This window comes from Pelecanus crispus, chromosome 7 (genome assembly GCF_030463565.1).
Source record: "Pelecanus crispus isolate bPelCri1 chromosome 7, bPelCri1.pri, whole genome shotgun sequence".
Classification (NCBI taxonomy): Eukaryota; Metazoa; Chordata; class Aves; order Pelecaniformes; family Pelecanidae; genus Pelecanus; species Pelecanus crispus.
This window is the reverse complement of record NC_134649.1, coordinates 29,010,612-29,024,467: the sequence shown is the minus strand read 5'-3', so window position 1 is coordinate 29,024,467 and position 13,856 is coordinate 29,010,612. Positions and strand designations below refer to the sequence as shown.

At 40.5% G+C, this 13,856-nt stretch overlaps 1 protein-coding gene across 2 annotated transcripts in view; it reads left to right on the top strand.

Moving 5' to 3' along the window:
• Nucleotides 1-269: 269 nt before the first annotated feature.
• Nucleotides 270-13,856, top strand: part of SYN2 (synapsin II) — a 197,966-nt gene continuing 184,379 nt past the window's right edge. Inside the window, exons 1-2 of one of the 2 annotated variants that reach the window (XM_075714460.1) lie at nt 270-295; nt 1,294-1,674. In XM_075714460.1, the coding sequence (XP_075570575.1) occupies nt 1,298-1,674 (377 nt within the window). In that variant the 5' untranslated portion in view covers nt 270-295; nt 1,294-1,297. Of the gene's footprint in view, nt 296-1,293; nt 1,675-13,856 lie in introns of those variants that run through there. The other variant, XM_075714459.1, reaches the window with a different exon arrangement.

The window sequence follows — 13,856 nt, the reverse complement described above, 5'->3', positions numbered from 1 at the left end:
TAAGATAGGAAAATGCACCCATAATTCTCCTCGATGATGTAAAATTGCCTGACGATGCACAGCACTTCATTAAACCTTCATTAAACTGTTGGTTTGGGGTTTTTTTAATAAAAAAAAGGAACAGGCACTGCCACTGTGTATTAGTAAGAGGCTTTGTTAACGTTTTGGGGGCATAAGTGTGGCAATGCCCGTGCCTATTACAGCGGCAGCTTTGAGCGGGTATCTGCTGTTGCTATTGCTCCCCTTGCAACGCTGCAGTGGTTAGGAACAAACGATTCTCAGGCTGCAATGTGTCATCGATATTTTTTTAAATTGCTGCTGTTCCTAGCAGAGTGATTTGAGCCCCTCCAGGGCTGTTCCCAGCAGTTTTTTTCCCCTTCAACTTCATGGCAACGCCATCCGTTGTTGCGCTGATGAGCACTGAATGCAACCATAAATAGCTCCGCTTTGAGGGCTGCTTATGCTGCTGTTCCATGCCCCGTGTTGTTAATAAATTAAGGCATTCGGTATCTAGGCTATAAATAAACCTTGGTTCGTACTTGTACCTGATGCCAAGGACCGCACAGCCTCGTTCCCTGACTTTCGGGACTCCGCTTTGCCGGTGCCAGGGGCCATCTGCAGCCGCCCGCTGCGCTTACAGTGCCCCGTTACCGCCCCAGCAGCTGCTCGGCACCGCCGTAGCTCGGGGGACGCCTTACTGCGGCTTTTTCGCTCAGAAAAGGCGCTGCCCAGGCCCGCTCGCTCAGCCCGCAACCAGCAGCGCGTCAGCCGCCGCCGCCGGACGGCCGCCGGCGCTGAGGACGAAGGCGCCGCAGGCGGGGCTGGTTTGAAGGCCCCGCCGGCTGTGCCGCTGCCCCTCGGCCTGTTTCGCACCGCCGGGGAGCGGCGGGGCCCGGGCAGGGCCCCCACCCCAGCGGGCGGCCAGGGCCAAGGCCGGGCCGGGGCCTTCCTTCCCTGCCCGCGAGGCGTCCGTCGGGCGGGGCGGGAGCGAGGCTCCGCGTGCGCGCCGCGGCCGCTGCGCTCCTCGTCCTCGCGGCGCGGCGCGGCGCCGCGCGCGGCTGCCACCTAGGGACGGGCGGGCGCGGCAAGGCGCGCGCGAGCCGCCGCTGGCCGCGCTGCTGAGGTGGAGGCAGCGCCTCCCGCGCCGGCCGGCAGTGAGGCTGCGACCGAGCCCGCCTGCGGATCGCAGAGCCCGCCTGCGGATCGCAGAGCCCGCCGCGGCGCCCGCCGCCCTCCGCCCGCTCCGCGCCCTCCGCCCGCTCCGCGCCCGAGCCTCGCCTTTCTCCCGCCCGGCCAGATGATGAACTTTCTGCGGCGCAGGCTCTCGGACAGCAGCTTCATCGCCAACCTGCCCAATGGCTACATGACCGACCTGCAGCGGCCGGAGCCGCAGCAGCCGCCGCCGCCGCCGCCTCCCTCAGCCTCCTCGGCCCCTGCTTCTGCCTCCCCGGCTGCGGAGCGCCGACAGCCGCCGCAGCCGGCGCCCCCCCAGCAGCAGCCGCCGCCGCCGCCGCAGCAGCAGTCAGCGGGCAGCAGCTTCTTCAGCTCCCTCTCCAACGCCGTGAAGCAGACGGCGGCCTCGGCCGGTCTGGTGGATCCCTCCTCCGCCGTCTCCTCGGCTGCTGGCAGAAAGTTCAAGGTGCTTCTGGTCGTCGACGAGCCGCACACGGACTGGTAGGTGCCCCCGCGCCTCCGCATGCCCCTCGGCGCCCTCCTCCTCCTCCTCCTTCGCCCGCGTCCTTCCCCTCCCTCACACTGCGGTCCCTTTCCCCGCTCAGCGGCCCTCTCCCTTCCCCGGCAGCTGCGGGCTCGCCTGGGGGCGGCGAGGCGCGCCTCGGGCCCGGGGGGTGAGGCTGCCCGCTGGGGCCGGGGCCGGGGCCGGGGCCGGGGCCGGCGGCGGGGGGGGCCGCCGGGCACTGCCTCCCCGCCGCCCGGCCTCGCTGAGGCGGCAGCCGCGGGGCTGAGGCGAAGCGTGACGGACTGGAAGATGGAGCAAAAACGAGCAAACCCCGGAGCGCCTGACTAGGAATGAAAGCCGTTTCCCATCAAAACACTGAATAAACCCCACTTATCGCCCTGAAAAAGCGTATCCCGCGTTGTCTAGCGAAATAAAGAACTCGTGTGTAGGTGCAGGTAGGATTTAGGTGTCTTAGGCACGAATTTCTGTTTTGAACTGCGGGTGGTTGTAGCGTTACGTGTGTTAATTCATATTTATGAGCGGGCTTATTTTCACGCAGATCCTGCCGCTTCTGTTGCAGCATCTAAAATGCGAGCTTGGGTGAAGGTCCTTCAGGGTGTTGAGGCCCAGCCGTCAATTTTACCTTAGCCCTGTGAATTTGTGCCATTAGGTTAATTAACTTAGTAGCTTTTGGTTGGGGTGGGTGTTTTGCTTCTACCATCATCGTGAAAAAAATGTAGGATTTACAAAACATAAAACTTGTACGTCAACTCCTTCTTCCTGTGCCTGGCTGCTACCAGTAGCAGAGGTTATAGCTTTTTCAGACCTGTTTATCACATATGACTCTGGTGGATGCTGTCTTTTATAGGAAGGATGTATATCGTTCACTAACTTCTTTCCCTATAATGTGTGTTTACACATCAAGCTGTGAATCGTCTCATTCACTGTTGCTAATTATAGTATATATGGTCTTAATAGGGCCTTAAAATAATACGGAGTAAAACAGGTATGATTTTGTAACACTGACATCATTCAGTAATGGATTGTGGGTTTGTGATTTTATTGTCAGCTTCTCAAATTGATAGTCTTACTGTCTAGATGGACTTGTACAGTTCTATGATTTGATACAATTTGCTTCCAAATGGTACTTTAATAAAATACTTGAAACAAAAACGTAAGCCTTTATCTATAGCAAATATGTTATTAATATTAAGATAATGTTACCTGTTATATTTTGGGGTTTTTTTCTTCTGTGTTTGGTTTTGTGGTTGTTTTGTTGTTTGGGTTTGGTTTTTTTTTTAAATATAGTGTATCTGCCAGACTAAGACAGCCTCTGTACCTGTGTCATGGAGATGCATCCATGGACTCTGCTCCCTGCCTTGCAGATACATCTATTTATTTAATATTCTACATTGCACAATTTTTTGCTTGGTAAATTAAATAACTGTATATGTTCCTGTATATGTTCATAAAGTTTGTTTCTGGTAGAATTTTTCTATACCTACCGAAGCCATCCTGTGTATTATAAACGTGGCATGTTTTACGTACTTGATAAATGCACCCAAAATTAACACAATCTGTCGGCAATAGCAAAGCTTTTAAATCTCTGCATGGTGAATGCCACCAGCAGCATTCCAGGTGGGAGACTAGATGCAGTCACAAATATACACAAGATTACTCATGCCTGCTTGCTTTTTTTTTTTTTTTATTATTTTTTTTTATTTTTCATTGTATGTGACATGGATATGTAGTAGTTCTAGAAAGAACAGTTTGTTGTTGTACTGGCTCTTTCTCCTCCAAAAAGCTAATAATTTTGTAACTGAAGATTTTAAAATAAATTTAAAAATATATATATACATGTATTCTGAAAATACATGCAGAAAAGTTTGTTCCGTACCTTTGGAAGTATGGATATCTATATTGACACGTTGAACTGCTGTAGAATTTGACAGTATGGGGTAAAATGGAATATAAATGATAATTTGAAAAAAAAAATATTGAAAGGCAATAGATGAATTTCAGTGGTCTGGTGGCCACTAGACTAGCTACCCTGCCTGGTATGATGCATTGACGTACAGCTTAGCAAGAGGAGGTTATGTAGAGCTGCTGTCATGTGATACACTAAAAAAACCCTGTCAAAACCAAGAAAAACAGCACCCAATAAATCTCTTGGAGCCTCCTAAGAAACAATTCCAGTTGATTTATGTTAATCCTGAAAGGAAGATCGTATGCTGGGCGTTTGTTTTCGTAATGTTTTGAGCTGCATTGTGTTTGTCTTAAATTGGAAATGTATGTATTCCTTTTGGATTGCAGTTTCAATAGAAATAAAAGAGTTTCGGTCTTTTTCTTCAGAAATCCTACTAATTCAGTATCCTCTTTTTAGCAAGGGCCAGAGGAAGTACTAAGCACCTTCTTCTGTCAGCAAAGTGTATTGCCTCTTACCTCTAGCATCAAAAGGACATTTTGTTTCTAATATATTTTATTTCTGTTAGAGATTGACTCATAGTTGAAGTCTTGAGATTTAGTAACCCAACATTATTATTGTTGCTAATGGAATCATATGGGATATTCTACATATAAATAAATGCTTAGTTGTTGCTTGCATTTTTTAAGCTTGATCTCAGGGGCTTCTTTTATCATTTTCTTGCCTTAAGAAGTTTGTCCTATTACAAGTTTTGAAATTTTCCTTTTCAGTTTCTTTATTTCTATGGCATAGGCTAGGAGGAAAATGTGAGAATTAACTTATCTGTACTAGTTTGTATATTTTTACTGTGTTATATTATCTGACTTCCATAAGGAAAGAGAGCAAATGCAGTCATTATGTCAAACCATCCTCCTTTCTCCAGTAACACTCCAAAAGATGTGTTAGAGCTGTGAAACACAATTCTTTTCCTACAGGTTCTTTGGAAACTTGCAGCTACATAGATGAGAGAGACCTTCAAGGGCTTCTACGAAAGGCAAGACTGCAAAATAAACTGATATCCAAGACATTCTACCAGCTAGTAGCTTTATACATGCCTCAGTGGCAAGCGTAGGAAAAAAATGAAAACAGACTTGTAGTCAACTACAAGAGACAAATCCATGACAAGCAGTCTTCGTTGGTTCTGGTTCTCATGGAGTGCTTTCTCTTACTCACTTTATACAATAAATGATCCTTTGGTTCAAAGGTGAAAGCAAATAGCTAGCAATCATTTTCACCAATTATCTTTGAAACCTCCTGTCTAGAATATCACCATAAGGAAGGGGTGACCTGTAATGCAAACACTCCTTCAAATGGGATAGTACTATTCATTTATAGAAAGGTATTGGAAAGGCTAATTTTATTTTCTGGCCTATTCTTTATGCATTTTAATGTCATGTTCTTTTCATCTGCAGCTGCATATTGAACAGACATTTTCAGTACCTTCGCTGATGTCCAGAACCTTTTTCTGAGTTAACGCATCTAGTCGAGAACCTTACAACGTATTTAAAGATGTAGTGGATTCACAGACGCTTCATGGATCTGCTGGGGAGGAGAAAGCTTCACGAACCACTTGTTAGGTTTAGTAATGATTTTACGTAATAGACTTCAGTGATTGTTTTACAGCTTTAGGTATCTTTGTTGATATCTTTACAAATGGAGGAAACTAAGAAGTAAAATAATTTGTTCAAGGTCATCCAAGACGTAAGTGACAAAGATAAATTAAAACCTAGGTGGCTTGCGTAACCTTTTCTTTCACTTCTCCTTTCCTAGCTACTGGTCTGCATTAAGTGTCCAAAATTTTCAGCTAGATAAGTTTATTTTAAAATCTATTTAATTTCCTCAGAAAATAACTGTTCTGTATACAAAATGTGCTGAATATTCACTGCTGAACAAGCAATTGATTAGAGGCAATACATCAGTGGCAAGGTGCCAAAACACTGTGTATAGAGATTATTATCTTTATTAAAAGCTTATGTGTAATATTTAGAAAGCTGTTTCAATATTGGAAACTAATTATTACTTTGCCTGTCTTGTGCTTTAAAGCTTGAATATAAGACTCGTTGGCAGTAGTGATGAAACTATAAAAAGAATCAAGTGGAAAAATATTGTTCTTGTGTTTTTGAGCACAAATCCTGTTCTAAGTATCAGTATCTTTTTTTTTTCCCCCCGAGAATTATAAATTTCTTGTACTGTTTACTGCCTTAGTAGTTAGTCATCTTGTGATAGGCCCAAGAGAGAATTTCCAAATGGCTGAGACAAATGCTATATGAAGAGCAAACTATCTATTTTAAAATTACTGAATCATTTATGGGCAAACATGGCTCATCATAAATGTTTTTTAATATGGACACTATTGTCAGTGCAGAAAAACACTGGTTTATGACATAAAAATTTACTGAAGTGAGCAGAATGAGTTTCTTGGGGTTTTTTTGCACTTACTAGAAGGTGGAAAACAGTTTCAATTAAAAAAAAACGTGTGTGGTTGTTTTATGCAGGGGTAACTACCAAACAACTTGCGTACTACAATGAAATTTCACTGCAGTTTTTCTGTTCAGTAGGATTGGTTCAATTGCGCATAACTAATTAGTATTTCCTAACTCCAGTTGAACTAGAATTCTATTTTATATTATTTGATAGTAATATGTTGATTTATCAACTGCAGTATTTATTGCATTCAGTGTAAGTCTTCAGTTAGCAAGTCTTCCAATTTTAGAGGTCATCACTTAGATTTTAGTAATGCATAAATGAGGGCAAGTGCTTTGCCAGAGCTCTTCCTAGTCCTCTGGGATGACACTGTCTAGAAGGACAGTGTTCTTGCCAGCCTCCTGGCATTGCAAAGCACACTGCTACTAGTATAAAGCATGAAGCCACAATATAAAATGGGGAGGGAAACCCAGGTCATGGGCAAATGTGGAACTTTTGTGGAATAGTAGTGATTGCCCAGTGGGAGGGGGATTGAAAGGATCCCTTGGCACTCATTTAGGGGCTGAAGGTGAGAAGGTTTTGAAAGCAAGTCAAGGCAAGGCAAGGCACAGCTGTGTTGCAGAGGTATAAGGAGGTTGATTTTTAGAAAGGCCTAAGCTCTTAAGACTGACCAAATGGCTAAATGTAGATATATGCCTTCAGGCAATGAGTGTAAAGAAAAGGTAATCTTATCGATACATGTATTTTATATAGGAAGAAATATATAATAAGTTACTTTTATTAATTTTAAATGCTAGTTAAGAATTGGCTGTGCCTTTTGCAACAAGAAACTCCTAATCTTAAAGGAAAAACAACCTTACCTTTGGTATAACACTGTAGTCTTTCAAAGAAGGCAACAGGTTCCTAAAACCCTTGAAACTGAGCAAGAGTGATAAAGATTTTACTTTGGTTTCTCTTCAATTTTTGCTTCATATGAAAACTTCACATTTTGAAATTATCTTTGTGAGAAGTTTCATCTGAATCTTAAAAAAAATTTGGATATGTTGCAGTCTAATTCTAGTTATGGCCTTCGGACGGGGTTCCTAGTACTCCAAAAAGGAGCTGGCAACCAGATTTTACATGAAGACAATATGTGCTTAGACAGCTTCTTACAACCAGGTAATTAGATCGCTACTACTTCCCAGCATGCACTGCAGTGTTCAACTCTGCATTGAGGGCTCTCCATTTTTGCAATGAAAATAGCAATGTAATTAAAGGAGCAATGCAGGCACAAGCAGGGGCTGCCATGAGCACAAGCAACATGTCTCTGCTGGCTGGGAGGATACACTCAGGCGAACCAACATGTGTTTCTGCAAAGCAAGGTAAAGTTCATTTTGAACTCTGTCTCCTCATCAAGTGTGAGCAACTGAATGTGTTTTTCTGGAGGGGTGGAAGTGTAGCTCACTGGGCTGTAGTACTTGTTCTTAGTCCGTTTTTTTAAACTATTAAGTCCATGCTGGGCAAGAACTCAAGAACAAGGGCATGCAGCTGAACTAACTGGAGTATGTAACATAATGTGTTAACAAAACTGAATTTGTAGCATACAGCAATCTCATGCAAGTTGTATTTTGTGTCTGTTCTCTGAAATGGCCAGCTGATATAGTTCCACACCAGACAATGTGTGTGCTAGTATTTTAAGATGTTCTAAGAAAAAATTACAGAGTTTTTTTTGTTTATCTACAGTTCTGTTATATGTAATACCTGGCTATGTTAGTATAAATAGCAAAACACAGTACATAATAGAGATTGCCTTTTTGACTAGATATTTAAAAAAAAAAAAAAAGCTTTTAGTGGAAGATGCTTAGTCCTCCAGACTCTGTGTATTGCTTTATCTAAACAAGCTCTTACATGCTCTAGCATTATTTTTAGGCAACTAAAATAACATTTAGGTATATGAGATGCTGACTACAAATTTGGACAGATTGTATCTGGTGTCATCCCCCATCCCATCCCTGTCTCCTGTGCTCAGAATTAGAGTGAATTTTTTTTTCCCCCTCCTTTATCTCTGAAGAGACCACAGAAACTTCTCTGAAGCTTAATGAAACCTATAGTAACATGTTTAGTTGAATAGGTAGTATTTAAAAAAAAAAGTGTTTGCCAGTGTTTTCTTCTAAAGTTTGCCTTAATGAAAAGGAAATGGGGAAATTGGCAAGGAAATAATTAATGAATTTTAGATAGGTATACTTCAAAGTAATAAGACTGAGGCAAGAGATAAAGGGAATAACAAATTGTTTTGTAAATTTTAGACCTAAGTGAAATAAGAAATTCTACTTACAATCTAGTCAGAATTTTATAATTATTTGCCAGTAGCAAATTGTAATCTGTTGAATAGTATGAAACAAAAGGTTATTAAAAACTATATTATTAGACTTCTTATTGTTCATCTTGAAAAAGCGTGTCTCGAGGACTTACTGTATTTTGAGCTGTATCTGTTTTAAATGGATGTTATTTGCCATTCTGTAAACATCATAGGACACTGCAAGACCGTAGACATTTTTGTTGAAACTACATTTCTCAAAAAGATTTCTCCAAAAGATTGATGCTAAATATTCTCAAAGTAGTGACTTCATTGTATGCATTTTTAGTACCCAGTTCTTAATAGTACCATGTGATAGTCACCCACAGAAGTATTCATCTGGAATATCACATGATTTTTACCACCTTTAGCTCTTCAGCCAGCCTACCATTGTGAATGCTCTAAACTACAGAAATCTGGTTTTAATATAATTGAAATAGACTGATGATTTGGATTTTTATACAGTTGTAGATAAGATACACTGCAGTCGGCATTAAGAAATATGGTAAGACTAGTGAAAATACGTGTTTGAGTATAAACTTGTGTCTGGAGAAGAGAACAACAAATACAGGAAGTCAGATTTGGATGTAGAACCTCTACAGAAGGATTCTAGACCTGGCTGGATGAACACAGCAACAAAGGGTAATTACAAGTAGGTGGAGAAGTTGCAAAGAATGGAAGAGAGTAAATCAGCAAAGAAGGCTGTGTTGTAGATGACAAAAAGTGAAGCAATAAATTATGAAGTAAATGTTACCTGGAATAATGATAGTGCTTCCAAGGATGAGGCTACTTACCTTGTGGAGTGAAAAAATGTGTAATGAGGTGATAAGACTTTAAAGGCACCATGGGTGAGAGGACAGCGTCGTGCCTTGGTCTAGAATGCAAAATGCGTGCTTGATTGCACTGCTGCTTTTGGGAATGAAACAGCTTTATCTGAGCTGAGTCAAACTTAACTTCTCAGAGGAAAGCTACTGTGCTTTTAGACAGCCAGCTGGAGGAGAGTAACGATGGATATTCATGGTAACATGAACCGTAGACTAGTTTAAGCTTTTGCAAAAAGTGGAAAGACTGTCAGTTTTACGATAACCCACTGTGACCGCAAGTGTGTCCCTAACTGGCTGAAACAAATATTAATGAACTCTTGTTGACAAATACGCTGATTCCTAACAGAAAGTTGGTGACTAAGGTCAAATCCTTGTTTATATATTTGCAAGCAAAAGTGATAGAAATGTTTAATTCAGAAGACACTGAATCTTAAATCTGAAGAGGCTGTTTCTGGTTTTCCTACAGACCTGTGGTGTCTGAAGCAGAACAGGGCTGGCCTTCAGCTGTAGCGAAGGCTGGGTTGGTTTTGCTTCAGCTGTGCCAGGCGATAGTGTGGGATGTCTAGGGCTTGTGCTGTGATTGCGGCTGCCCATCAGTAAGCAAGCTGGCAGGGTGACGTAGCTGATCAGGGCTGCCAGAGTATACCTGCTTACTCTACTCCTTTTTGAATTACAAATGTTGGTGGGATTAATTTAATTAATGCATTGGTGCAGTAGACACTGCTGAAGAACATGGAACTTCATGTTTTGAAGAACCTTTCTATTTTTTCTGCACACTGCAGCTATCTTTTTCTTTCTTCCTGTGTATCTGTGATTAAAGGAGGTAGAAGACACATGGGATGTCACAGTGTTGGGATGTCACAATGTTGTTGCTTAAGTGTAGCTGGGAAGGAGCGTGAACAATGTTCTCTTAATTACTTTCACCTCTGAACTGTGTTTGCTTGGTCTCAGCCCGTTCTTTTGAAGTTACTGTGACCTCCTCATACGAGAGGTAGAGGCAGGAGAATAGCAGTTCTTTCCTCCCTCTGTGGAAATTAGGAACTTAGTCCCAGCTTGTGCAGAGTCATAAATGTACTTTCCCTATTTTCATTTAAAAAAACATTAAACAAACAAACAACTGTGGGAGGCTTGGTGTCTAATGAAGTGCTCTGTTTTGCCTCCATACAAGTAGATACGGAGAACAAAAACATCACATGCCACCATCGGCCAGTCAGGTGCTAGAAGTTGTTACAAAAGGAGGTTTTGGTCCAACCATTAAATGCACTTTTAGCTTTTTGTAATGACTGTTCCATGTTTGACCTTGCTTGATTTACCATTTGATCTCTATAGTCTTATATCCCAATTCGATATTGGTGTTTATAATGCATCATATACACTGGTTGCTAGTAGGAGTTATTAAAAAAATTTTTTTTTTTTTAAAATGCATTTCTTTGAATTTTTATCAGGTGATTAAAATAATTTAAAAAAATATTATCAAAGCCTCAGATAAAATCTTTTAAATATCTTAATTTTGTTCTAAAGCACCCGCATAAAATGATTCAATATAAACTAATAGACTTCGTCAGTTTAATGAATTGTTCCTACTTATAGATTGAACCATATTAAAAATATTTTTGTGAATGTATTATAAAGAAATAGAGTAAACAAAACCACTATGACTTAAGAAAAATGCTATAATTTCCTGTCCTAAAACCAAATTTTTTAAAATCTTGCCTTTACAGAAATACACTGTGAGTAAATAAGCATTAGGGAATCTCACAATGAACAGATAAAAATCTAGAAATTTTTCTTGAAGATGTAATAGGTACAGTTTTCTCATTAATATTTAGAACTGTAATAGGAAGTTGTTTCCACTGTTCAAAGTGAAGAAAAGTTGTAAAACTCATTAAGAAGTATAGTAACAAAATATTTATGTGTAATGCATTTTTAAAAAGTGAATTGACACATTGTGAACAGCAGCAGAACAAGGAGACAGCAAAAGCTGACAGGAGCCTTGGTTTTATTTCATTAGCCATGGCGGTATTATGTCCTCTGGAGTCACTTCATCCTTTGTTTTCAGAGTTGGGCACTCTCTGACAGGCTACTGATACATCTTTCTGTATTGCAGTGCTAATCTTTACGCTTCTGTATTTCTGATTTAAGGTCGTTTGTCTCATCTTGTATGCAGCACGTGTTTTCCTGTTAAATAGGCATTAGAATAGGGGAGCATGCTTTTATGTAATTTCAAATTGAATATAAACAGTCATAAAACAAAATATCAGCAATGTGTGCTGCTTATTGGAAGGCTCCTGCAGATAATTACTTTGGTGTTTGTTGAGAAGGTGAATGTGGAGAAGACATAATGAAAGCTTGTGGCACAGCTAGTAATAAAACCCAAGTTATATTTGTGTGTGGGTGTGTCCCTGTCTTTAGGAGTCAAAAGTATCTGCATTCCAGTAACTTTCTGAGTAAGTATTTCAGAACTGAGTGCAAGTTTAGATACTCTTTCCATGTATATCTGAAAAGAAAGTGGTTCTCTTGTGCATGAAGTGCCTTTATCTCTTCATTTTGACCTTGCAAATCTAATACTGTTTATGAAACATTGACTTTTTTTGCTGAATTGCCTGGTTTGTAGGGGCTGAAATCTGCTGAGCTACATTCTTATCAGTATCTGTTGATCATTGTGGCAGATGCAAAGATCCCTTTGCTGTGATAATGCTAATACAGAAGAAACCAGGGGTGAGTGTGTGAGTGTATGTGAGGGATAAAAACAAGCCTGGGGGAAAAAGCAGAAGTTAAAATGTCTCTTATTTTAGTTTTATGATTTAAAGTGAATTCCAAAGGAGAGAGAAAGGTGCTGATTTCTAGCTTAAAAACAAGGTAGCAACATGACCTTCTTGTTGAATTTGCATACATATCTCTGCGCCTAACTTCAGTTTTGTTCTGTTTAATCTTGTTTATTACTTCGGATTTCTTACTAAAAAACCCTGATTATAATTCTACTGAAACAATACAGATTTAGTAGATTAAACTCCAATATGAGATCAGTCACAGTCTCTTAAGTCTCACATTTTGTTTAAAGAAACTAGGATGGTTCCAAAGAGGAAGATTCAGCACTATTTCAGTACCTCTTAGTTTGCTTCAATGATTTAGTTTGCTTTGAAGATCATTTCCAATGAAAGCTTTCTATGTGTATGCACATTTTATTGTGGTTCATCATTAAGAAAACTTTAAATAATTTCAAAGGTTTCTTTCTATGTAGGATGGAAAAATGGTTAATATTAGAAAAGCCATCGTCTCAGATTTGGGATTCTGGAAGGGCAATAGAAAGGTTTTATCATAAAACATGGTAAGTAAGTCTGATTGTACAGAATGGCAATATAATTACATAATGTGCTGTGACCACAGATCTTGTTTTACTTTGTAGTTGTTGTCTTAGCCATCTACTGTTTGAGGTAAATAAAAATCACAGGAATATTTTTAATTAGGAAAAATTATTTCTTTAATAAATGGCTTTGTCTTTGAAGCAATAACCAAAATTAATTTTCCTGAGTCTTATATAATTGTTGCATACCATATATATTAATAAATGACAATAGTGTTTATAGTAGCACTTTCAAAATTTTACAATAAAATAATATTAAGTATTTGGGATGAGGTTTAAATAGACAGGCACTACACTTAAAACAACAACAAAAAAGTTGCTTTAGTAGTAGTGTGCTAGCATTATGACGGGTGTTATTTGTGTGTATGCATGCGCATACATACCTGTATGTATAATTTTAAAAAAAAAAGAATTTGTAGGAATTTTCACTGGTGGATGTTGTCCAGGTAGGTAATACTTCTGTGGTTGTAGTTTTCTTGCTCTGGTGCTATTGGGTTGCACTGGAATAAAAGGAGGCTCTTCCATTGTGCCACTGGAAAGCCACTCAGCCATTTTGAAGACAGGTCACACGGAGGATCTCTTGTATGGGTTGTAATGATAGAAAGCATGGGATTTAGAGATTCAGTATTTTGTATGAGGTTGTAGTCTACTAAATTCTTTTAGTTGGACCCATGTTCTAGAATTTTTGTGCTGATTCATTTTCTTACTAAGGAAGACATGTCTGGTATGAACTAGCAGGAATTCAACATACAAGAGGGTAAGATTAATTTTCTTGGCAGTAGTAATACTTTATTGGAGTCAAGAGAGACACTAATAAAGTATAATTACTGTGTATTAAGATTTACATTATTTCTGTTAAAATAACTTCCACTGGATTGGTCTTTGTTCATGAGATGCGTGGGTAGAAGCAGACTGCAGGTCTGTTCTTTTCAGGTTGGTGAGGATCTCATGGCAGTCCTTTTCAATTTAAGTCTTGCCGTGGTTGTCTAGGCTTTTGTTCGCTACACGTCCTTTCCAAAAAGTTAGGCAGCTGATGAAGTTTTTGGGTTGTTTGGTTTTTTCAATTTTTTTTTTTTTCTTTTTCTGAATAGTGTGACCCATTATAAGTGTACATTGCTAATAATGCCAAGGTCATGGGTTCAGTCTCTGCTCACTGCAGGGGGGTTGGGCTAGATGATCTCTCAAGGTCCCTTCCAATCCAAAGCATTCTATGATTCTATGATTTGAGATCCCCAAATCCTTGGCTTTCAGGTGGTGTGTTGATGACA